At 35.8% G+C, this 27180-nt stretch overlaps 1 protein-coding gene across 6 annotated transcripts; it reads right to left on the minus strand.

The window, feature by feature from the left end:
* Window positions 1–1141: 1141 nt before the first annotated feature.
* Window positions 1142–26380, minus strand: LOC143468368 (uncharacterized). Of its 6 annotated transcripts, none has more exons than XM_076965535.1 (55): window positions 26125–26380; window positions 20111–20235; window positions 19956–20020; window positions 19718–19831; window positions 18632–18708; window positions 18391–18514; window positions 18047–18215; window positions 17718–17808; window positions 17524–17647; window positions 17306–17368; window positions 16901–16930; window positions 15962–16057; window positions 15731–15868; window positions 15530–15652; window positions 15304–15375; window positions 15123–15233; window positions 14836–14946; window positions 14448–14663; window positions 14015–14194; window positions 13831–13874; window positions 13602–13712; window positions 13362–13400; window positions 13070–13178; window positions 12812–12966; window positions 12583–12706; window positions 12318–12484; window positions 11209–11364; window positions 10881–11030; window positions 10627–10729; window positions 10358–10509; window positions 10116–10200; window positions 9776–9923; window positions 9432–9557; window positions 9181–9307; window positions 8110–8210; window positions 7887–8021; window positions 7653–7755; window positions 7253–7475; window positions 6913–7059; window positions 6568–6751; window positions 6285–6459; window positions 6045–6173; window positions 5620–5717; window positions 4824–4958; window positions 4520–4684; window positions 4278–4396; window positions 4029–4162; window positions 3795–3916; window positions 3390–3644; window positions 2981–3184; window positions 2763–2887; window positions 2358–2603; window positions 1953–2138; window positions 1799–1849; window positions 1142–1738 (listed from the first exon to the last, which is right to left on the minus strand). In XM_076965535.1, the coding sequence occupies exons 1-54, from the start codon at window positions 26175–26177 to the stop codon at window positions 1802–1804; spliced, it is 6912 nt and encodes a 2303-aa protein (XP_076821650.1). In that variant the 5' UTR covers window positions 26178–26380; the 3' UTR covers window positions 1142–1738; window positions 1799–1801. The 6 variants fall into 6 exon arrangements, with proteins under 6 accessions (XP_076821650.1, XP_076821651.1, XP_076821654.1 ...); XM_076965536.1 differs by lacking the exon at window positions 26125–26380 and adding an exon at window positions 23632–24219; XM_076965539.1 differs by lacking the exon at window positions 26125–26380 and adding an exon at window positions 21322–21447.
* Window positions 26381–27180: the final 800 nt, after the last annotated feature.

Consider the following 27180-nt stretch of genomic DNA (forward strand, 5'->3'; position numbering starts at 1 on the left):
CTCATAGTACTACTGGAGTAAGTCCAGCTGAATTGTTGTTTAAGCGTAAAATACGTACCAAGTTACCTGAGTTTGATTTACCGTGTTTTGATGATTTACAATTTGCTCGTGACCATGATGCCGAATTTAAACAAAAGGGGAAAGACTATGCAGATTTAAGACGATCTGCTGGGCATAGTGATGTTAAACCTGGGGACACTGTGTTACTGAAACAAAATGTGCCACGTGATAAATTGTCTACTACATTTCATAAAGAACCTTTTGTTGTGGTAGAGAAACATGGAAACAGTGTTGTAGTTGATAATGCTGGAGTGCAATATAAACGTAATGTGACGCATGTAAAGAAATTTAATGCTGATAATGATGCAATTGATTGTGATAAAGGGGAAACACCGGAAACTCAATCCAGTGGTGAAATAACAAGTCGTGAAGTCTTTACCTCTTAACCCTCTTTTAATCTACGGCCTCGTAACGACCTCAAGAAACCAGGGCGTTATGATGATTTTGTGCAATGTGTGTTTTGAGTTTTAAATCTTTAATGATCCTGTTTTATGCGCAGTGAACTGTGTTCTGTAATGTTAGCAAAACTTAGTTAATACTTAATAGGGAATTATACATTTGACATGGGAGGAAATGTAGTGTTCGTATTAGCGCCACCATGTGGTTACTATTTGTGTTATGTTGGAAACACTGCGTTCTATGATGCACCTTGTGAGTTGTGAACTTGTGAATAAAGTCATTCTTTTTTGGAGCGTGCTACACGAACGACTGTTACAACATGTAACCTCGTTAGGAGTCAAGATAGAGTTTCACTCTCCCTCTAGGTTTTGAAGAGGGTCACAAAAGCTCTGTCTGTTCGCGATAGAAGACTGTTCCTCATCTTCGCGAACTCTAGATTGAAAACCACTGTTTTAGCCGGTGAATAGGCTACAGACTACTGATCCTTTTGTCCTAAATTGACTGAAGTTTTACACACTACTTTTTAAAAATTCTAAAAAGTAAGCGACTGCTAGGAGATCTTCATTGTAGCCAAAGACACGCTTGAAATATTCTTGATTGCCTGAAATTCACCTGCAGCTCATATATATTCTCCTAAATTATCTGTAGAAGCCATCAAAGACACTTTTTATTATGTATTTGTTTATTGTTTTGTAAATGCAAAAATATTTCTTTCACCAACACACACAAGCTCTTGATGCAATAAAAATATTTGATAAGAACGCAATGTGTATTTAACATTAGTTAAGCTTGGGCGGAAAATGCAAAAAGGCAGTTAAGTCACAAGGAGTTTGAAAAATTTATAGAAACATTATTTATAATAATCCTTCACGGTTGCTTTAAAAAAATTCTTTGTGTATTTCTCAGTCTGTTTTGGGCTGGAATAGACGGACAGGGAAATTTAAACATGCACACTCCATAGCAACCAATAAAAAATATCGAAAATAAAAACAAAGCCACAGCTTGTCAAGTGTAGTGAGATGGCATAAAAAGTCAAAAAACATAAAGTACAATACAATAACTGTATATAATAAAACAGCACACGTTCGTTTGCGAAATAAAACCCGACACACAATACGACAAGCGATATAATAAAACGTTTAACTGAAACTTAAGCTCCAATATTGTAGAACCAATCAACCCGATTCAAAAAGAAACATGAACACACAGTCGGTTGCTATTTGTGCTATACTTGGTATAGCTATTTAGCAATTACCTATGACGTACCAGTAACCTCACGGGGAATGCGGTAGTTCGAGGTAAAATGTTGACCAAAATTATAATCTTTTTTTCTTCTTGTAGGTCACGAAGTATGCAGTGGTTTATGTGGCTGTCCATCGTGTACATTTGCCTGTCGAAAGAAATAACAGGAAAATGTGAAATGAGACTATTATTTCACTTAAAACACTGTAATCTGGCTGAACTATTAACTGCTCAAGAAAATGTCAACTTACCTCTAGGTTACCACGGGCTTTGCGTAGCACATCGTGAGTGCGGGAGAGTTGCTTAACGATGGCGTGTTCTATTCCTTCTTTGAGTCGGTTGGTTGCGTGAAGACGTTCTACTGTCGTCTGCAGGAGACGATCTTGGGTGGTGAGCCGGCGCCGAAGTTTGCCAACTTCTTTTCTCAGCTCATCAGTCTATAAAAAATGTGGAAGATTCATGAAAATCAACACGGAAATAAAAAAAACCTTTTGCTTTGTTGTTGAGTGAAATAATTTACTTGGACAAAGTAAATCACAAATAAAGTAACAACAATAATTGTGACGTCTGAATAAAGAACAAAATTAAGATGAAACAAGAGTAGCAGGAAATAACTGTTCGGAGCTGGGTCGTTAAAATGTTTCATAAAATAAAACCTCTGAATGAATCGAGTATTCTGATTGAGTTGCTCCTCCTGTTCTTCGAGCACTCTGTAGGGCGCTCTCCGAGGAAGAGCAATGACCTCCAGACGATGAGAAAGATGTTGTTCGACCATCTTCATGGAAGGAATAAGGGAGGACAATTGGCCAGAACGTCTGCAACAGCTGGTCGCCTTCATCCATATTTCGGCACAAATTGGAAACCAAGTTGGAGATGTCTCTGAATGCTTTCTTTTCTGGAGACTGATTTATAATTTGACGCTTTTTACATTTCGTGTAGTTTCTCATTGGAGCATTATGTATTTCTAGATCGCAGTCACCATAGCTAACGGAAACTTCCTTACATTACTGATTTAGTTCGAAAATATGATAGGCGGGGATGAATTTCTTCCAATTTCTTACCGTTCTGTGAGGTTGTTTTGTTTTTTGAACGATTTGATTACTCATTTTCCGAGCTATTAATCCGCTGTTTGCTAGAGCCTTCTGGAGGCACGCAAAGTCTTCAGATTTACACATAGTATATGGACCTGAAAGAAGATTGTTAAAAAATAAACGACCTATCTTCTAGAACACAACCCTACTGAGATCTTAAAAAGGTAAGCCGACTTGATAGTTCTCACCTCCTGGGGAATAGCAAGGTTTAGATTCCAATTCTTCACAAGAAAACTTCATTTCTGCATGTTTTGTTGGCGAACTGTTAGAATGAGCTCTATGTCTCTCTGTAGAGGCTTTGCTGAGATTGAGATCAAAATGGAAGGGATGTTCCTCGCCTCCGGATGATGCGGATGCTGGAGGTGTCATAAGAACACTGTCATTTTCCACATCTGCAAGAGAATATGATAAAAAGGTAAGGCTTGGACTAGGAAAATGTGCATGACAAATACATTTACAAAGTTGAAGCTTATAGGATGAAACTGAAAAATCTTAATAACTGCAGTCGACTAAGCAAACAAACTAAAGTGTGAGAGCTGCGAGTCAAAAATAAGCCAAAGAAGCAGGATATCACCTTCGACTTAAATAAAAACTTACATGGTCCCAGCTTAAGTTTTCTTCTTGCACCGAGAGGAGACGGCGACCTTCCTTTGGGCTGGGGAGAAAGATGATGGATGTTGATGGTGGTGTGAGCAGGATCTTCTCTCTTCCGAGAAGACTTCAGCTGAGCTTCAAGCTGCCTCCGAAGGGCAGAGTTTGCATCTATACTTCGTTCAAGTTGTACACGGAGCGAACGTATTTCCTCCAGTAATTCAGATAAATTTAAGTCTGACCCAGGGTTGGATGGTGAACCTGCACAAAGAAATGACATTTTGTTATTTTAATTAAGGAGTGTTTACGATGGTTTGCTATGAGTTTAGGATTTCTTGTTCGGGTGATCGTCAAACTTCATTACCACCTGAAAGAATATTTCCAGTTGGAAAAACTAATGTAGGGACTGACCTCGAGATTTCCTCTGACTCTTTTGAACTTTTTCATAAAGAGCAACTTCGGACTTTAGAGAGTTTATAAGTTGATTGCATTCATCAAGCTGTACCCTTGCTGTATTTACATCCTCTGACAGCCTAAAATCAGACACAATTTTACTTTAAAAAAGCAACGTTTTAATATTTTTAGATCATCGATTTGTTCCGACACATGACACTGATTTCGACACATTTTCACCACAGTTTTTACCTTAAAGCAGCTTCTTTTGCCTTCTTTTCTTCACCAATAATTTTCTTCATCTCTGTTTCCATTTTCTCAAGTTGTCTCTTGCACTGAGTCAGTTCCCTGTCTCTAGATGCGAGCTCATCACCAAGATTTGATGACTATAAAAAAACAGAGCTAGATTAATGTGGAACTAAAAAACGAAATCCCAGAATAATTCAAATAAACAGAAGGTCAACAAATTAAAAACAGTTTTTTAGGTTTTTTTGTCCATACAAGTGAATTTTGCTTTTCTAGTTCCTGCTGGAGTTGGTCGATGTGCCGTTTGAGAAGATCAACCTGGCTGCTTTTATCGGCAAGATGCTGCTGAAGTGACTGCATTTCCTTGATGGCATCTAAGCACAAAAAAATTACATACCTGAAAAACTGACTGAAATACAACTAAAGTCAACTGGGAACTGTGTAATTTTTCATGTTTTCATGCAAAGGGGCTAAATGGTATGATAATCATAACATACCCTGGTACGCTCTGTGTGCCTTTTCCTCTGTCTTTAGCCTCTCCGATAAAACTTTGTTAACATTCTCTGCGGCTGTCAATTGTTTTTGAAGGTCTTTGTACTGGTTGATTTTTACCTGATGATGTTTGTCTCCATCTTCAGCAGCGACATAAATATTGGCAGAAACTGTAACAAGAAAATGGGTTAAATTCAAGATAAGGATTTTTAGAATTTTTATGATTTATTGGGTTTTTGCCTTTAGAGAACAGAGAAGTACAGCATATTCAGTCAGTTAAATTATAGTAACAAACAAACAAAGTATCACCGTGATCTCTGGCAGGAGTGGATGTCTCTCTTAACTTTGATTCCAGTTTTTCACGGAGTTTATCATTGGTGGCAATAGAGTGTTCAAGCCTTTGTCGAAGTCCACGGATTTCATTTAGATGTTCTGCGAGAAGGTCTAGACAAAAAACAACATTTTGATCATGCAACTCCTTTGCTTAAAGTTAGGAATATACTACAATGCGTACAGGTATTTTGTAATTTAACTTCAGTAATGGAGACTAAACTCTTAAAACTGCGAGGTCTAAAGTTTTCTAAACAAATAACATTAATCTTATCATACAACTTTTTACTTGTAGTGTGTTTTATACTTTAACCTCAATATTGGAGACTAAATTCTTATTATTTAAGAACTTTAATTTGCTACAACACCTACCTGAAATAATAACTGCGCCAGGTGTAGACGAAACAATTTTAATATCATCACCCGTATAAATATAAATTATGCTCATAATTGTGCTTACACTTTCACTTTATTCCACTACTTAGTGATCTGCTGCCATTACGTGCACAGTCAAAAAACCTTGTCAGTTTTATTGCCTTGACTTGATGTAGTACACCGTACAATGTACATAGGCGTGGCAGAGAGACTTAGCACTATAAATTAATGATGACCATGCAACAGCCTGCACATGCTGCTGTTTTAACTATTGTATTTATTATTAATGACATACAAGCAGTACTTTAACTGGAAACTTATGACACTGGTTAGTGCCGTTGTGTAAAAAAACTGGTAAAAATGTGATAAATTTTACAAATAAGAAAGTACATAAACAGACCTGCATTGTTGTGAGCTGAGCGTTGGTAACTCGGTACTAAGCTGTCCCTGGTTCGTAAAAGACTTCTGTTGGCAAGATCAAGCTCTTCTTTTAAAGATCTGTGACAAAATGAAAAATATTATTGATACAAAACGCTTCATGTAAGTTATACATCTTATAAATTTACTAACTTTTTACATAAGTAATGATAATTAATTAAATATAAGATATCTATCGTTTATTATCTGGATTACCTTTAAATTTTCACTAAAAATTTTTTAAGTCAAGCCATACACATGATCAAGAACAAAATGGAAGATGTAAAACACATCTAAAGAAAAACTATCTAACTGTAAAATACCTAAATAAGAAATATAATGTACACAAGCAAAAACACAATAAAATAATGCATTATGTACTTACTACTTATACTATCTCGACAGTACCTGTTGATTTTCTTGCTATCGGAAAGCCTTCGTCTAAGTCTATCCACTTCTCTGGCAAGTTTATGATTTTGATGGCTAGCTTCCTCATCACAAGAACTCTCTACCATGGCCACCTGGGACTTGTTTGGGCTGATAAAAAAGTAGCCAAGTTTAGTGCACCAGAGTAAAATAAAAACAGAAGAAACTCAATCATTTTAGGTACTGTATTTATAATATTAGGCCTGCTTTAGTTCAACTGACCTTTGTTTTAGTTTCACTGTATTAAGTAGTTCGTTGTGAACTTTTTGTGGTGTCTGAACCGCTGCTGACCACACTCCACCAAACGACGCAGTGCACTCTTCCGTGTCTGAAGCTGTCGGTAATCGACGACGCTGATCGAGAAGTTGCATTTGCTCGTCATCATGCACAGATGACTCTTCATCGGTAAGAAAAATGGTAAATGCTTCCATTAAAAACTAAAATTCAACAATACATCTCTATCTGTTGGCTACAGTTTGCAATGCAATGAAACATAACAAGTTACCTGCTTTAGTATTTGGTGGAAGATATTCAGTTACTGCAATAGTACGTTGATACATTGGCATCGATTTTCGAGGGCTTCCATCTGTCGCAACCACGTGCTTATGAAGTGGCCAAGAAGCACGATGCTGAGTATGCTCATTGTCGAGAACACTTGGCAATGAAGCGTAATGACCATTGTCAAAACCCTGGCAAGTAAACAAAATTAATAGCTAATTAAATAGTTTTACAAACCAATTCCATTCGATAGTTATTATTACCCTGACTTTATGGCTACGTTATTACTGAATGATGCTATGACTTCACAAAACAGTAAACTAAACAAGCACCAATCCAAAAATATTATCACCAGGTCAGTTGAAAGTCGAGATGACTCATCTCTGTGCATCATCATCATCTCATCCTCGGATGCAGAGCGCAATGATTGATGGGATGAAGTGGGTGTGAGAAAACCATGATCTTGTTGATTTCGATAATCGACTGACAACGGCGTTGTCTACAGGTAGTAACATCACATAGTACTTAAAATAACAGTCAGTTGAAATTGTAAATCAATAAACTTGTCTAAGTATTATGCAAACCTAATAAAAACGTCCTTTCCCTACGTTCGTTTCAAATAAAGAATCTAACCATGACGGGTGATAAAACAGGATTTAACACTTAATAGCAGGTGCTCAGTAAAATCTTACCTTTCTGAACACATCTGATGACACAGGTCCCTGCGATGATGCAGTGGCACTTAGTGGAAGTAGATTGGGCACACTGAGCCACTTTTCTGGGGCATAACCATTCATGGAATTCGGTCTTAATTCGGCTTGATTTTCGAGTAACCTCGTATTGGCTTCGTGTCTTTTCAGTTTACTTTCAAGCTCATCTATGAGACTGTTCTTTTCATTCAGCTCATTTCTAAGGCTTTATAAAAAAAACGTAATGTTGTTAAAACGGAATGGACGAATCATAGTTTAAATAATTAATTAAATCAAACTAAAGCAAAATATAGCACAGCTTGCAAATATAAATAAGATTTTACCCTGACTAGCTAGATGAGGTCAGGTAACTGTAAAAAAGTTAAAAATTTTAGTTGCATACCCTTGTATTTGTGACTTCGAAACAGCCTTCAATTCAGGCAGAGGTGAGGCAAGCACAGAAGAGTCACTATCGCCCTCAGACTGAGTATTATCTTCAATGTTATCTGAAGCAAAGACACGTATTTGATAATATGCATGTAATCTACATACTGTGGTCACATTAAACTTAAAATAGGCATGAATCAATAGCAGCAATAACTGTCCGACAAGATTTGTTTGCTTTGGACCAACCTACCAGACAGGTTCTTCTTTAGTTTTGCCACAAGTTTTCTGCTCCTTTCCAACTCCTCATTGACACTATCCATCAAGGATGGGTCCAGATGATCACTTGCTGATGCAAGAAGAGAGTTGATGTAACGTGTGACCATGTCTAAGAAGGTTTTGCTCTTTATTGTCACTTAGAAGTGATAAACGAAGCCAAAACACAACAGTAACATGATGAAATTGATAATTTATACCCATTTCTGTGTGTAAATATCTACAAGTTTCTCGTGACTTTCTCAGTTTTTCTCGTAGCGAGGATAATTCCTTTGCTTGGGCTTGTATCAGTGAGTTGTACCTGAAAGTATCGTGGCAAGCTTATGGTTAAAAACTGAAACTTGCAAGCAGTTTTAAACACATTGTTAAAATGTATGATACTTTCAATAGCAGAGTAGGAGCGGTAAAAAACTTTATAATATCATTCCATCTAAATTATGTTTAATGTACCTGTGGCAAAAACACAACTTAACCATAACCTGATTATATATTAACTTGTTTAGCCAATTTTCTTTTATAAATATAGTTATAATGCAACCAGAGCAAAACTCTAAGGTATAAATTTGAAAGAAAACTGAAGATATTACTGATGGCTACAAATTCTCGTCGAACTAGGAAGCAATAGTAATCACAACTACTAAATCAATCTGTCATATAAAAATATCTTGAAACAATCTAAAAATAAACACATGTTCTAAATTTGTTTTAAATCTTTATACAGACATTAAAACCCCTTTCTGCCAGTTTGCTGAGAGCATAATAAATTAAATCTTTTCGGTGTAACAACTTGATGTTTAAACACAGGCTCTGCTGTGGTATCTGTTTGATTATTGAAAAATAAACAGCTGCAAGTCAAAATGCTTCTCATGGGAATCCCTAATTTCATTACAGTAGCCATTAGCAAGTAAAATCAATACAAAAAGGCTGATGTGGCCATATCTTGTATCTATATCTATATCTTGTAGTTGCATGCGGATTTTATTTTTCTTGTCGTCTGCTTTGAATTCAAGAAAGTTCTTAAAGATGTAACTAAACCTAAACCCGGAATGAAAATCAAGTTAACTTTGCAGTAGTGAGATTATTTCAGTGTGAACATAGGATATTGTCTTAAGAGAAACATGTATAAAAATATTATCAATAACACCACCCCACACTACGATCTGACATAACCTCACAGAAACATAATAAGCTGTTGTAACAGTTTGGCATGTGACTCATGATTCCAACTAGAATGAGAAATCCAAATAAAAATGAGTAGTAAAATTTTCTACCTGTGTTCGGATTTGGGTGAGATAGAACCAACCCCACTGTCTTCATTGGTCTTTGTTTGTGTACTTGCATCATTGGTATCTGAACTTGCGGATCGAACCCGTTGACGAATCTGCCGCTTTGCTGCATCTACACAGATGAGAAATACAGTATTAAGATGTTGATGTATAGTGCTGTAACACAATGGAATATAAAAGACCTGGATACTGGAATTAAAGGAAACCGGTTCTGCTAAGTATTTTACAAAGCTTACCAGCATCAATGCTCTCTGGAGTTACTTCTTCCTGTTTTCCTTTAACTCCTGAGGATCTAAAGAGGTTGGGGACACTTCGTGCAGCGCGGATTGGCGAAACGGGAGGACTTGCTATTCCAGCTTCTCCTTCACAAATTGAATGGAACATTAACAAGATGTAAAAACTTATACAACTAAAAATTGTAATAGATTTTTATTAGAAATATTTATTTCAACACTGTTATGGATTTCGGTTTCCTACTATTGGGCTTTAAACAGACAGCAAGTGCAAGAAAAATGTGAGCATTTTTATCGTCATAATAATGGTTAGAAAATCAATACCAAAGATAAAAACATTTCCTTACTTAGTGCTGCCCTGCATTTGTTAAGTTTATCTGCTTGCTGACGAACGGTCTGTTCCGTGGCAGCTAATCTTTCGTTCAACTTACGATTGAGTAATCGCGCACGTTCTAGTTCAGGACGAAGCAAAGTGTCTGATACTTTGTGAGTGCCCTGTTAAAGTCATTCTTAATCACTTAAACATTATAAAAAAATGGCATATTCACTCAGTCAAAAAAAACTCCCAATTCAATCCTCTGTTACATACATATACAAACTAAAATAAAGTTATTCATGCAAGTAATGAATTATCCCAAACCATGAATAACATGAAGGTTAATGTGCTTTGCACAGTAGTAAGTAAACCTTGTTTTCAACCGGCAGGGGTAATTTGCTTTTCAGAACAGATATTGATGACTTTGGTGGTGAAATGTTGCAACCAAGATCGGAGCTAAAATATCAAATTATCAGGAAGTCAACGTGAGTTACAGTGTCGCACTTGTAACTATCACTCTAAAAACTTTATGAAACCATGAACGAAATAAACACAGTTATACCCATGTCAAAAAAAAAGAAAGTTCACGATGTAATGTTTAGTGAATGCGTACCTGCTGTTTTTCAGTTGTTCTTCGTTCAGGCTATGTTTAAGCCTTTCTACTTCATTTGCAAGGTCAATAACCAGTTGTGGATTCAATGTGGACTGATCTTGTGCAGCGGAACCATTGTTCGTGTGGACCTGTCGCTTCAGTAATTCATTTACCTGTTTAGCAATCGGAATGTTACATGCACACATAGACATCTTTTGAAACTTTGCAGCAATTATTATCTGATGGTAAATACAACAGCTTTATGAAATAAAATTCACTGTGCATTTTACTTTTTCTGCGTTGTTGAGTTTGGTCTTGAGGTTGGCAATGACATCTCGAAGTTCTTTTCTACTCAAACTGCTCATTCCATCAGATTCATCGCCAGATTTGTGTCTATGAAACAAATGCGGTACACATTTTCATTTTTTTTAAATATTTTTGAATTAAGACGAAAATAAAGATTTTCATTAGAAAGGAACTGCTACTAATCAGTCCGATATTAACCGATCAGTTTGTTGTCTGGCACACTGTCAAAGAGAATTACCTTGATCTGGCAGTTGACAAAACACTTTCGTCTTCTGAAAACAGCTCATTTTTATATTCATCTGATGACTTTTGATTTGGTTTTTTATTATTTGTCTGACTGTCTTGAATTCGTGCAAGAAGTCCTAAAACTTCAGATTCTTTCGACATTCTAATAGACAAACAATAAAAATCATTAACAAATGTAAAACTTTAAATTTAGATCAAGGAAGCATAAGCATTTGGTTATAACATAGTAAATCGCTGAATATTAAAATAATCCAAAGAAGCAAACTAAGTAAATATTAGTCGTGCAAATATTTACAAATGCGGATCAAAATTCAACAAACTTTTCGTCATTGGCTTTCACATATTCTTTCATCAGTTTATCATATTCTTCAGCTTTTTCATTCAACAATGCATTTAACTGATTAATACTTTCAGCTTGTTCATTGCTAATTTTTCTAACATCCGCCAAGTCACGTATGGCATTAGAAAGTTGGTTTCTGCAAAGATTACAACGCACCGTTACAACACTAAAATTTATATTTGAAACCATTAACCAAAATTCTAACTAACGCTAGCTCTAGAAATGGTGAACGCGACCTTACAGTGTATCATACGAAACAAACACGATAAAATTGGAAAATTCTGATTATGCTCTGACTGTCTTTTCAGCAGATACAAACTACCGAGTAACTCAAATATTTCTGGACAATGACTGCAATTTTCAATATCGGTTTTAAAACAGAGATTGTCCTAGATGTTTGCCAATCGCGTTCCACGACTCATAACCACAAGAACTAGTGTGTCAAGAAAGCATGCCTTGCGGAATAAATTCTGTGCTGAATCTCATTCATGGTGAAAAGACAACGATGTCAGTCATATAATACACACCTTAGTTAAATTAGGCTTTAAACAACTACTCTGGTTGACAGAGGAAAAAGATACCGATTGCTTTTTGGCCTTTTTGAACAGGTCCTTTTAACCACTGTGTATACAACAATTGTCTGTGTAAGAGGAATTCTTTTCACAGGATGGTTAGGCCCAAAGACAATGGAAAGGTTTCACAAACATACTATGAGGCCGCATAGGTGACATATTGATACAAAAGCATGTCCCAATTAACTTTAACTAGGGACTGATTTACTGAAAGCAAATTTTCAAACAATGTTGGAGCAGACAATTCGGCATATCAACGATGCTATAAAACCCTTTCCATGTATTTATTCGTATCAAATCTGACATTTACTATAAGACCTATATCCCAAAAATACATAATTCACTGTTTCTAGTTTGCCAGATTGTATACTTAAGTCCCGTTGCTTGGAAAACAGATTGCATTTGAAACATTCGATTGATTTATTTTTTTGCAGGCAGCAAAAAAAAACAAGAGTATGAACAGAAAAACTGATACAATCAAAGCATTTTCAAACGTTACTTCGAAAGATTTGTTTACCTTGCATTGTGGAGTAAACGTTTCAGGTCAGACAGGGTCAAGTGAGCAAGATCATCTTCGCTATCAAGATCACTGTTACTATGGTAACCATGAGGCATGCTTAAATATGAGGTCTGGTCAAGCGGGATGCCAAATGTGGTATCAATTGTGTTGTTTACAATGTGGTTCTGCATAGAATAGCGCACATAAAAATAATTTAATATAAATAATAGAAACGGCAATTTTAAAGTTATAGGATAAATACTGGTATGCAAATGACAATTACTTCAACGTTCATTGGTCTTGGCTGGTTAAAACTGGTCCTTGCTGGTTGTCTACAGGAGTCATCAGATGTAGTCATACTGATTTGATCATAGCAGGATACATGATGACTGTGAGGTGCAAATTTTCTGTACAAAAAAATTGATTGAAGGAATAATACAATGAGCAGAAATCTTGATGAAAAGATTGTAATGAGCTGTCCAGCAACCCACACAACGCATTCAAAAAACCACCTTTTGACGTGTTTTCGTTTTTTAGGTCTTCCTTGCCGCAAGTAAGAGTTGTACGTAATATTGGTTTCTCCGCGCTGAGTATAATCTGAGGACATCATATCCGAGTCCAATGTACTTTCATCACGATCGAAAGGAGGTCCGAAATCTTGCAGTACCTGCGTTAATGATAACAATTTCCTGAAAATGCTCAATAAGATTGAGGTTTGAATTGTATTACGCTTAAAAATAGATTATAAAGCAAATTTAATGATTTTTTACCCTTATCTGGTTATCTTTGTCAGTTAGTTGTCGATTCAGTTCACTAACTTCGTGTTTCAAAGACTCCAGTTCTCTTTGTGCTTCAGATTCGGTTTCATCATGGCTTGACCTGGAGAGGCAGATAAACGAGCGTCAATATTTGCTCGGCTATTTAATGTGACATAGCAAACAATTGGAAAATGATGGGCATGTCAAAGGATACAAAAACATCAAATAGCATAAGATACAGAGCAAGGTCATGGAAAAATGAAGTTAACAGAGATGAAGAGAGAAAGAACACACGGACACTCACCAAAATGTAAGCACACTACAAGAAGATATCACTTGACGCCTTGAAAGAAGCGGAAAATTAGAGAAATATTTAGATTAACCAACAAGAAATCTTCAAGAAAAGTGGTAGTAATTTGAACATTCATCAAGAAAGTTAATGAACTTACTTTGCAACAAGACGCAAAGTAGGTCTCAGAAAATAACCAGCGAACAAATATACGTATATTATAAATAGTAAGTTGTTATTTGAAAAAGTTATTACTTGCTGGCTGGATCTTGGCTTTCAAAGCTGTGATGGAGAGAACGTCTTGACCTCAGTCTATCCAGTTCAACCTCACATGACTGAAGCTTTGATCTCAGGTCAACATTTTGTCTGTGATAATTTATTTGAGATGCACTCTCTTCAGCATTTCAAATATCATGTCAATAATGTACTAGCACAGATAGTGTAAATGCAATATCATTTTTCGTATAATACTACTGCAAATTACCTTGACAGTTTCTCCAGATCGAAGCGCAATTGGTTTTCAAGATCCTGTTAGTGACAAAATGGAAAAAATTTAGTTTGACCATTGAAATGTCACTAAGTAATAAATTAATGCCATTAGCGTTTTACAATATATAAGTATCGGACTGGTAACATGAACAGTTATAATCCAACAAACCATCACACACATGCATTAATTCTTCTTTGTTCCTCAAAGAGTCTTTGAGCTGCCGAATCTCAACTTCTCTGAGTCCGACTGTCCTCCAATTCCTCTCCAACTCGTCATCATGAGCTTTCAAGGCTTTATCAAGTTCATCACGAGCAACATCGCGATCTGTAAGAGCTTGATCTCGGGCAGCAGTGGCCTCCTGAGTAAATGATAACATGAAGATTAAGATAACTTTATTTCACTGATTATTCTATGACTAGAATTAACTTAACCATTGATTCATTCACAAGCTGTACTAAAATTTTCTGATAATTTGATGAATTTTATGGTTGGAGATAAAGGAAAAATGTAATGCACTTAAAACAGTGGATTCAACTAAACATTGGATTAACAGGCTTGATATTGAATGCAGTGGTTGCTCTTACTTATACGTAAAAGATCATGGCCTTTACCCTCAATGCTTTTGTCTTTTCTTTCAATTTATCTTCTAAATTTTTAATCTGCTCAGCAGTGTCAAAATTCTCTAAGGTTGAGTTGGATCCGAAATCTCCACTTGATCTTCTCAACACCCTCTTAGTCAGTTCTTGGAACCTTTTCTTTTCCTCTTCAAACTGAGCAAGAAGCTCATCGTGCTCACGCTGCGCAAGGGCTCTTTGCTCCTCTTTAAGCTATGATTGGTAACAACCCACAATGAAAAATAAAATTTAACTTTATATTTAACACTGTGGCGTTAGGCACTTCTAGCTAGAGCAGGCATTAACATGGGAAAAAAGACAAAAGACGTGCTTGAATGTACGATTCAAATGGACCAATGGATTGATGTATTTAAACCTATTTTACCTGAAGGTCTCTAAGTAAATTTTTGTGCTTTGTGGCCAACGCTTGTAATTCTTTGTCTTTTTCTCGTATTCTGCCATCCAGGGCTGCAACCTTATCTTCATAATCGGTCACCTTCAGGCAAAGAATGAAATCGGTTAGTGTGAACAAAGCAAAAAATGGCTTCAGAAAGGAAGAGTGTAAGTATATCATTAGACAATATACTGTATGGTATTGCAACACTCACTTGTCAGCAACACATTGTTGCACTAGCAACAGTATAGTACACAGCATAAATGGTCCTTAATAACCTGAGCATTCAAGCGATCCAGTTGCCTGTCCTTTTCTCTTGTCTGTAGGTTAAATTCACGCAGACATCTTTCATGTTCATCATCGACATTCATTTTCTCATCCAAAGCATCCTGTAGCGAAAATAATTGAAAGTTGATGGCATAAGAATATATGGAAAGCATACAAGAAAAGATAGCTTACTTGTAAAGCAGTGTCAGCTTCTCTTAACTGCTGACGTAGCTGATGAAGCAATGCTTCCTTGGCAGGAGAACTCTGTAACAAACCACAAACAGTAGGTTAAATTATTTGTTTAAATTACTTAATACATAGTTACCACAAACAGCAGGCTCAAAGCGGAAAACAAATCCATACGACATTTTCTTTAATGGTAAGTAAAACGGACAGGAGAAATGATAAGTTAATGAACCTTCGGCTTTTCTAGTTTGCGAATACTATTTAAAAGATCTTGTGTTTTTGAATCTCTTTCGCTAATGTCTTCCTGAAGCAAATTTATCTTCTCGTCTTTCTTCCGGACCACTTGAGTAAGACCCTGAATGACCAAAAAAATAAATTGTAATTTAAAGTACTTCGTAACATAAAACGCTTAAACTTTAAAAAACATACTTACAGCTATTGCTTTATCACGTCTCTTGATATCCTGTGTGCATTTGTTAATTTTTTCCTCATAATCTTTGGCCTTGGCAGTCATTGTTTCCGTCAGTTCTTCAACAGCATTTTCAGAATCTTTTAGAGCAGCTTTTAGATCCTGTTGCCACAAAAACAAAAAAATGACAACCATTGGAAACAAGCTTGTGGTAGGCAAGTTACAGCAAAGTAGGCACATCGCTAGAGATCTTACCATAACTTCTGTTTCATGTCTCTCCAATTCTTCTGACATCTGCTTTGTTGCCAGTTCAAAGTCATCCAAACGTTGCTGCTGTTCTGTGATATGTTCCTGTCATGAAAAAATGGTGGTGAAGCGCTTGTTGACAAGAGCACAATTGAAATCAGTGTTTTACCAGTCCAACAATGTCACCGTTAATCCTTCCTTCAAAACCAAAAGAAGTTGGTAACAATCAATCCCACGCACATCATGCTTATAACCCATGCTCAAAACGTAACTTACATACATAACAAAGTTATGTAGTTTTTAAGTACCATCAAAATATATTGTTATGTATCTTACACATCTCTGGTGCAACAAAGTTCACCTTAATGGTTTCATTTTGAATATTTTGTGTATATTAAAGATGATTTTAACTGTTGCTTAGCTATGAATCTAACATTTGAAAGGCAGAGATTTGCAACAAAGTGGCATGACAAACAAAAATGTTTAAAAAAATCATAACATACATATTATGCAATACAAAACACTAAGCACCTATGCATACTCAATTACACTATGTAAAATAAAAACACGTACCAAAGAAATGTATGTTAGGGAAGAACTAAGCAGTCCTAACGCAAAATAATATCCAGTAGTTACTACATATATCTTGGCTTTGTCTGAGTACATTGTGATGACAACTAGAAGCACTGAGTAGGATTATAACACATGATGCCCAAGCATGCTTTAAGCACACGTACTGACACCTAAGTGCCAGATCAGCAGCATGATAAGATGACTGCTTTCAGCTTTGCTAAGCAAATTCAGTCTAAAACAATTCTTTAAACAGGAAGCTGAAATTATTGTTTCAATTTCAAATGATAGAAAGCTAGAAAAAGTTGTAATAAAAACATGCATACATAAATGCATCCAAAAAGCATACTAGCCCAAATCATGGCAGCAGTATAATACCTGATATTCATCCTGTAAATGTAGCAGCTCCTAATATGCCAATAATATTCATAATATCGCACAGAGAATTTTTTATAGCCAAGAAGCTATGATCACAAAGTATGAGTAGACCTGTTTACTTAAAATGGTTTATGTTTTCATCATTGATTCGCTAGCGAAGAGCCTTGAGCTCATCAATAAGTTATGAGGGAGAAATTCAATTTCATGCATGCTGCTCTTAAGCATATTCTACATGCTTGTAATGGATAATGTGGTGCGATGTAAAATAAATTTGAAGTTGAGCAACATATTAGTGTTCATTGTTTTAAGGGTAAGTTTATGTGCAAAAATAGCCACCATACAAAAAACTGCTTCATATATTATTTATAACATTAGTTCAGCTTATGACAGTACAAGTATAAACACCTGATATGCAGTTTTTGAATCACCTTCCCTTTGTTTTGCAGCTTCAAGAAGAGCTTCAGTTTCCTAAAATTATTATATTGTTACAAATATACCAGCTAACACAGTTGTGCCATCATACTGGTTTAGAAAAATCACTGCTTAGTGTTTGCGCAAGGAGCGATAATAACACAAAATGTGACTTAAACTTTGCATTGGTAAAGAATAATATTAGTAAATACTTTTAGTTTTAATTTCCATTCTTCCACATTGTTATGCTGTGCAGCAAGTTTCTCTTTCTCATCATTCAGTAATTCAATGAGTGTTTGTTTCGATGATAGACTGTTTTTAAGTTGAGCTATTGTGCTAAAAAAAATAACAATTTCTAGACCAGTCTTCTTTATGAGAAAAATTGTAAGCACCCTTCCATGCTAACCAGTCTTTATCCTCAACTTCAGTGCTAAGCTGTTGGACTTGTGTTTTCAGTTTGTTGAGGATTTCATCTTTTTCAAAATTTTGCAAAGAATCTGCGTCAAAAATACAATTTTAGGATTCATTACATCAAAACCTTTGCTAAATTAAAATTACGATTGTCTGGTGCAAGCAAAGACTGCTTTGTCATGTGGCTTAAAGTGCATAATTTTTAAGTTTTATTGTAAACTACACCTACTGTACACCTATAAAATGTAAACTTTTATTATTAACTTACGCCCATACAAAACCAGATATGTTATAAAACTACTTTCATAAAATTAAACAGACTACCAGTGAGTTTAGGTTGTGCATCCTCATTAAACCTTCCCAATTCTTTTCGTGTCTGTTGAAGATCCTCCAATAAAGACTGATTTTCTGTTTTCATATCCTCCAGTTGTTTTTTTAAATCAAGAGCTTGCTGGGCAATTTGCTCTGCATCTTGCTGTGCAGCTTGCACTTCCTGCAAAGTCGTATGAAACTATGCAAAAATCATAGCATTCAAATATCATTTCACAGCCAATACTATCACAAAGTGCATAAAGCTGTTAAAAGTTTAGAACAAGGTAATTTGAACCAAGCAAAAAGTTCATCCCTTTACAGAAATTTTCTAACACGAAACAGATTAGTTAGCTCACACTCTCCGCTGCCAGAACTTTTTCATTCATGATTTCTTTTAACTCCATAACTTCGCGTTCAGCTTCATTTCGAGCTTTCTGGATTTCATCGGGGCTTTGGTTTTCAATGCAGGCCATGGCATTGCTATAAACCGTATCAAAATGACACCAACAACACTTCTGACAACATGCTTATTATCATGAAACTGTGGTTGCCAATAACAGTTTTACTCAAATGATAGCAATAATGTAGAATACTTACGAAGCTTTAATGAGCAAACCATGTTTTTCACGAAGTTCTTTGCGTAAGCCCTCACACTCCACCTTTAATTCAATGTTCTGATAAAAACAATAAAATATAACATAAATATTATTGGTTAAATAAGTTATGTCAAAATACAATCTAAAATGATGTACTATTTTATTTATGTATGTATGTTTATAACTATAACATATACATGTACGAAAACCACTTGCACCAAGAGATCAAATGAAATCAACAGATCATTATCAAATATAAATCACACGAAAAAAACAGTATTAACCTGAGAAATCTTGCCAATGCGAATATTATTCATAGTATATAAGGATTCAGAGTATTACCAACAAAATTATTTAATTCAAACCCTCAAAGAAAAATTTTAACACTTGGCAGGAATGACATCTGACTATACATTTTACTGACACATTAATATTATCATCAGCTATGTAAGTAGACTAATATATAAGGTATACTGGTTTTAGCTGAAGTTCTTTGTTTCAAAAAAACTTGAAGTTTTTGAATACAGTGCTATAACCAATAACATATCAGTCAGTCAGTCATTATCAGGCTCTTTTAACTTTAATAAAACTAAAGCTATTTCAAAAGTTTACACTTGAATCAACCGAAAATAATCAAAGCTTACCATTCCACCTTCAAAGAGTTTATAAAAAACAAAAAAACTCAAAAGTTTAAACACAATAATGAGCTACATCGCTACAGCAAATAAAAATATTCTTCCCAAAATTCCTGTCTGTCTTGCGCTACACTCAAAAAGAATGGTAGCGAACTACACTCAACTACGATCCAAATTAACCATGTCTGATAATAAATGAGACATTAATAGTTCTTGTTCTAACAAACAGAGCATTTGTACAGACTTGCCCTTAATACTTCTTCATAACTCAAAAAAGTAAGGTTTGTTGAAAAGATTGGTTTGACAGATGAGCAAATAAAAATGTATATACAGTATATACATGAGCATTTTATATTTGTTAGTCTTGTGTTAATAACCTAGATATATAATTAATCAATGGCATTCTTAACAGTTTGTAATCAGCAAACATCTCATTGCTTCAAACAACTCACTGTTTTCCATATTTGATCCTGGTCACAAACATCGAAACGTTCTTGCATGCGTTCTTCCATATAAAAAATCCTCAGTTTCAAACTGAAGTTTTCCTTCTTTAATTCTGAAATTTGCTGCAAGGAAGTGAGAGCTTTAAAGTTAAAGGGTAATTTCAAAACTGACTACCGGTGCAAATTTCAACACATGCTTTTAAAATTGTGAGATAACCATTTAGCAATTGGTGATGATTCCACTCACAGTTCCGTAATCTTTCATGTTCCTGCTGTTAATGGGAGACATTCTTCCACCAACAACATTCAACGCTGCACCAAATAAATGGCATTAATAATAATAGCACACAACAGCAAACGACTGCTTCTTACTACACACATCACAGTCAAATTTGTTCCCACCTGTATGATAGCTTGGACCAGGATCACTACTTCGTGATACGTCAGCATTGTTCGCATGGCCTTTATCGTTGTTTGTCCGTGGTGAGCCCAGTGTGTTCATATCTGGGAGCTGGGACATATTCACACTGAAAAGAGACAATTTTCAAGTCAAAAGGCAGCAAACTAGTTTGTTAACATAACAAAATAAAAATGATATGCTACCACAAAACAAGAGTTTAAATGCAACTGATATGCATTGGTGAACCACGATGGATGTTTAAACGCAAAGAGTTTGTCAGTGTGTAGGCTTTTAAAACCACTCTTGACTATGGGAGTTGGAATGCATTAATAACAAATGTGGAACTTGCATCTATGGGCGGCAGTTAAACAAGTCTCCAGAGAGACCAAATTGCATAACTGTAGCATGAGGTGTTCTTACTGCCTGTTGTTTGTCTTGCTTGCCTGAGTTAGAATAATAGGCCATGCTTTGCACAATCAATCAATCAATGCAATTTAATGAAATTTAATTTTCAATTCATATTGGTAAGAACTTTAGTTGACCTATGATGTCAGAGTTAGACAAAAGACTTTCTACAGAGTTTCGAAGAATGCAGTATAGTGGCACCAAACTACCAAAGCCAAATAACTACTAATGTACCCAACAGCCTTTGCTATATGAAAGAGTAAATAGTAACCAATCTTCACAAACCTATGATCGCTTTTGCTCAATTTTGATTATTTACATAAAAACCTTACACAAGTTAACCTGGTATTGCAAGGGATTCCTTTGTTTATTTTCTGGAAAAAGACATCAACAAGCGCAATAAGTTTGCGACAAAATTTAGGCTTGTTTAGATCTTATATTAAAGTCAACACAAAATCAAACTACTCAACAAATAAAGCATCATAAAACAATGTGATGGGGATGGGAAAGAGAGAAGCTAAGTCTACATCACAACATGATATCAGTCCAATTTCATAAGCTATTTCATCCCATAAAACGTCTTCTATATATACCACATTTCCTTAAAACCGTTTAGATAATGTTACCACTTTCATTTAAACTTCATTCTATATGTTTGTCTTTGTTTCTAAGTACGACATAGTCTGACCGAAACTCAGTTAAATAATAAGAGTATTAATCGTATGTAACTATCTATATCTATTACTAGCATACGATATCTAAGGCCTTTGGCACAGCTACGCTTTACCGAACATATGATAACACGCACGTTACTCATGGGGACCGCCATACGCCAAACAGGAAAACAGTAGTTGCATTATTGCGCTACGTTACGCGTTTCCATGGTCTACTTTGTAGGTATCTTCACAAGACGGTTCTGCAACACACTTAATATGGTTAACTGGTATAAGGACCACCGATATAGAAAGTTAGAAACTACGCTTCGATTCTCAAGAAAAGCAGTTTTACGACTCCGTCAAGTGTATATTTAAAATTTGAATTACACTTCACAATACTAGAAATTACCGCATAACAAACAGCAATGTTCGACAAAGGTTTAAGTGTTGCTTACCCCGGTCCTCAGACACAAAAGCACCAACTAGCAAGCTTTTCGCGTTCTCGAGAAATCAAAGAAAGCATTTGCGAAGTTCGTTTAATGGCATAAGAAATTAACTACGTTTGACAAGATGATACGAGAAATTAAGAAAAACGAGTTTGAGCGGGAATATATGAAAATTTTCAATCGTCTACTTAAGCCTTATCGTGGTTTCACCGCATTGTTATTCCCCGTATGAATTTCGAAACGTTCACAACGGTCCTTGCAACATTAATGTGATATTCTTTTTTTGAAAATATTACTTCGTCATTGAAGAAATAAACTGGGCGGAGTAATAAAAAAAGACCACTTTTTTTTCACAAGGTTTAAAATGGCGTCTATTTGACCGACTTCAGGCAAACGATTAGTGAAGAGAGCATAACTAATTCGATAATATCTAAATCCACTTGAAATAAGTTTGCCATAATTCTGAATTATAAGTGGAACCGCAAAATATGAAGCGCTGTGTAGGGGAAGCTTTTCATCCTTTAATGTTGCGCAATTAATAAGGAAAGGCACATAAAGGGACATAGTAGCACTGGACATACCACATCTTTCTCGCCCACAACAGGCCAGTATAACTACCGGGTATCAGACTATCACATCGGTTGCCGGGTATTTGTTTAATTCAGCTGTTAGCGGTCTTGCATCTCGTAACAATACGACAAAATTTATTGCTCAATCATCGTCACTTTACACCAGAGACATGGCAAGTGGCAATCAATCACTGATAAATGACAATACGAACTGTCATTTTTCGTTGGTTTTATTAAGTGACGAATACGCACACCGCCCTAGGGCTAAGCTACCACACCGCACAGCAGGTCGTAAAACCACCGAATTCGTACCAAGTTTCCCCACAAAAGAAGCGCGCCGTTGATATCACAATCGTCAGTATTTTCCACTTTAATGTGACTATACTTTGTGAAGTTGTTCGGCTAGGTCAGGCATGTGCAACCTTTTTCACTGGAGGGCCAAATACAAAATTTTGAATGACAACGCGGGCCACATGATTTTTTCAGAAAAAAATTAGTATCGTAAAACGACTTTCCTATGCAGTTTATGTAGTTAAGAAATAGATTTAATGCAGTCCACGACACACTTGTGCGACAATTTATTGAAAAACTGTGAATAATTGTCGATGGAAGATGAGGAAACTAGATTCAGTCAAGCGTATTTAATCACAGATTAATGTGATGTGCCGCACGGAACAACCTGGCGGGCCGCAGTGCGGCCCGCGGGCCACTGGTTGCACATGTCTGGGCTAGGTTAAGCGTTGTAACGAAATCTGGTCCAATCCACAACGATACGATGGAAGTTCAGAATATATTACTAACATCTCGCGTGACGTTGTGTTGTAGCTGTTCTTTTAATAGCACTTAATTTGTTTGTGACATTCGTTTAACACCAAACTGCAGTTCTTGTCAGCTGCCCGCGACTAATGCTGGCCAATTCAGCTATTCATTGTCAAAATCTAAATCTGATAAGCCTGAGCATTGTGTTCTGGTAGAAAAATTAGGTTATTTTCATACAAGCCTAACCTAAAAAGAAGCACAATTACCAACGTCACATGTAACTTCCTGTCAAACGTATAATCAAAACTCAAGTTTAGGCAACGCGACAGAAAAGTTTAAAAAACACACGCTTTGTCAATTTGGGCGAGCCAAGCGACGCAGAAGAGTTATAATCATAACCTACCGACTTTGTTTAGATTCAATTACTCAGTACATTTCGCGGCCATCGAATATCATAATCTTAGCGAATGACTGTCATACTCTACGGAATGAAGAACAAAAAGATTACGAAAGAAGCTCATAATTCATACCTGCCTTCAAACTAAGGTTTTCGCTTAAATGTGTAACAAATCAACCGAAGTTACCATCCCAAATTTTTTAATTATTACCTATACAAAACCTGAAAGACTGAAACTGTGCTAAATACAATAGCGACAAATAAAGCGACTGTCTTTCGTTTAAAGCTCACCTTTTTCTTGCCTCAAGCCATGACTTTAGAAAAGGGTACATAATCAAGCACGGACAACAGGTTGGACAGAAGTAGGGGCGTTAAAATGGAGCAAAATTTAAGATTGTTCGTTCGATTCCTCTCGTCAGCGTAGCGGAGGTTTGTAGATGTCCGCTAGTTATTAAAACGAGCGATTCCTTTCAGTCTGTGCCGTTTCATGCTGAGCGGTATTTCATGTACACTTGGCTTTCTTTTAATATTTTCTTAGAAATAATAACAGAAAATTCGTTCGACTTCTGCAAGAGTTGTTAGCCTTACGACAGCCAACTACACCGGATGTCCTTCTTAGTTGAAAGTCAACTTTCCGACGACTTTATGGTCGTCGTCCTTCTTCAACAACGAACCGAGCTCACACCTTAGTTCAAATTTCGATCTCAATCCTCGCAGTCAAAGGAGTGCGATAGACAGCTGCAATTGCAAGTGTTCTTGAAAGCTTTAAAATCGCTGTCAGACCTTGAATTACATTGCATTCAGTCCATGGTTAGGACGAAATACCAAAGTTGCATATTATATTAACTTTCATTTGGCACGCAGGCTGAAAAAAAGAAGGCGCCAATAGAAAAACATACCGTATTAGTTTATTTAACTGGCATGCTTGTAGCTTGCTTAATTAGCGATAAATGCAGCGGTCACTAGCGACCACGCTTCTGAAGTTGTATAATGTCAAAACGTCATTCTATCTTCGGCTTTGCAAGATACAGTATAAAATAAAAGTTGACCGACACTCACTACAACAATTCATTAAACTCCACGCGAGCAAATTTTACGCGCAAACATGCTAATAAACTTATCTGGTTTCTCACGTCGAGATGAACCGGTTCTGAACTACCGAACGTAAACCTTCCCAGGCGGCCGAAAGCTTTTGAATAAACGCAAGCCAAAGTTGCTCAAAGCAATAAACAGCATAAAGTAGTCAACGTGTATCACGCCACAAATATTGGCACCTCACCTGTGGAGAACGATCACTGTCATCTAATTAAAGATTGCGCTTGATAAACGCTACTAGCTGCGCCGGACAGCAGGGAAGTAGACGCCGCCTTGCGGTAAATTTTGCCGCCCTTACAATTCTGCACTAAATATATTTACATCTAAGCGAATATGATGTACAATATCACTGTGGGTATATTCTACAACGATTTAGTTCTGCTTATTTAAACCATTGAACTCTGAAATGCTTATGTTTGTAATGAAAAACGTTGAGCTTAAGAACATTAAATCATGAAGCAAAATAGTTAATTTCCAAAGAATGTTCATTGTAAGCTAACTGCAATATCACGACAGCTTTGACAGGCAAAATTGGTTGCATTTAAATGTCTCAAAAGGTTACAGACTTCCCTCACAAAGACGTGTATTTTCAGATTTGTGAGTTTGACCAAAAATTATCCCTGAGGCTAAGGCTTTGTCCAAATCATGGATTGGTATTGTGATTATTGAGTTGAATGTTGAATTTTAAAAGTTAAATTACCATTGTTGTTGCGTAGTTCATGTACCACTGCATCTGTATCAAATAATTAATTTATACCCACCACATTTTTGGGAAAAAATACTTGAATAAAATAAATCAAGGTAGGCTACATATCCAGTTGATATTTCATGTTCACCAAGTACAAATACAATACATAAATTGTATATATATAACATCTTTCATAGCACACCAAGAGAAGAAGTAGGACTTAAATTGAGTTGTTTACAAAAGATGATAAATAACTTGTCAGTATTAACTTTATTCCCATTCTTTGTGGGCAACAACTGTATACAATCTGCATGACAAAAACTTCTGATAACAAAGATATGGTGATGAATTCAATGTTGAAAAGTTTGTAAATTATGATGATAAACTTCAGAGCCAAAAACTGTCTGGCCTTGCTTGCTTATTAAAGCTAGTTTCTGCAGAGATTTTGGTTTCTTTCAGTTTAGTGATTCTGACTTCTGATAAACAATACTGCTATATTTATATATCATATAAAACCAAAATCGCTAGCGATAACAATAGCTCAAGCAGTGAGGTTTGCAATTGTTCTCAATATGTAGAGAATTTGGTGTCTTCACAAACTGATAGAAAAGCTTTCCTGTTGCTCGATAACCTACCACACAAAGTAGAATTTGACCAGGTCAATCTCAACTTTTGAGAACATGGCTGGTCAGGAAATGGGTGCATCCATGACCCACATAACATAAAAGGGGTTATAAAGGCTGATTCTGACTTATTAACAAGATCTGAAAATCTTGAAAAGGATTTTGAGGATTAAAAATGTTCCATGCAATATATGTATATACACTCAAATGGTGATCATATAACATGATAGCCAAAACATGTATATAAACCAATATATATGTTAAATATGGTACTGTACAACACACAATCATAAAAATATAATTATCTAAGTTACAATAAATAGGTTACAATCTAGAAAATGATCTTGAATCAACAAATTTATATGTTTACAGGAATACCTTAAATCAAAATCAAGTGGAAGGGTTGGATCTTCACCAAGAACAGAATCCATCACGCAGATATGTTGTTGGTGATTGTCACAAAAAGAAAAATATCCTGATATATAGCAGCAGTTGTCAAAACGTGTAACTTTGGGTCAAAATGAATGATTGATAGCGATTCTTCACAGCATCATTTTACAGATATGGCTTTGCAAAAACTACTTGTATTAAAAATAAATAACTACTGTTACAAGCTAAAGATAGCAGCTGCAGAAAAAGCAAAGCAATGTATCTAATATCTATTCATTAACAAAGTAATGATTTAAGGTAGACTGTACAGTCTATGTCTCACAGCCAGAATAGATCAAACCTTAAAGTCCAGTTTTTGATTTAGTCTACCGATCTATGCTAAATAATGAATTTAATAACAGAAAAAACAGTTATATGTGATACAAATAAACAAGTAAATCATACAGGCCCCGACTGGATAGTATGGCAGTTTTTGACTAGAAAACGTAAGTGCAAAAACGCAAATTTTGGCATGGTGGCATGCATTGAAGCCTTAGTTCTTTGTTTATTAAAACTCAGCATGATTTTATCACACTAATTTTGGTTTAATCAAAGTCTAAGTGGTTGCCCAGTGAATCAACTATGCTATTGTAAACAAAATGCTTAAGAGCATGGGTCAGACTGTCCAGCAGTTCAGATGGCTGGATGGGGACTACTTGCAACAGACCCTTTTCGAGTTACGGTCTGAATGACTAAATTTTTCGATCGCCTATACTTAACAATGGAAACTGTTGACCCATTTTGATTTTGATTTTTAAATTGCAAGAATTCTGGGCACCGGATTGTAAAGATTTCACTCTGGTGAATAGCATACAAATTCATTCATAATTATTGATGTAACAGTAATTCGGTTTACATTTACTGTTACTGTTAGTCTATTATATAATTTTGAACTTTGCTTGAAATGCTAGGCAAAATTACATGTGTAACACGTTACCGATTTTATATCATATGCTACACTGACCCCAACTGGAAAGTACGGCAGTTTCGATGAGAGTACAGGCT

The sequence above is a fragment of the Clavelina lepadiformis genome, chromosome 8 (assembly GCF_947623445.1).
Source record: "Clavelina lepadiformis chromosome 8, kaClaLepa1.1, whole genome shotgun sequence".
Classification (NCBI taxonomy): domain Eukaryota; kingdom Metazoa; phylum Chordata; class Ascidiacea; order Aplousobranchia; family Clavelinidae; genus Clavelina; species Clavelina lepadiformis.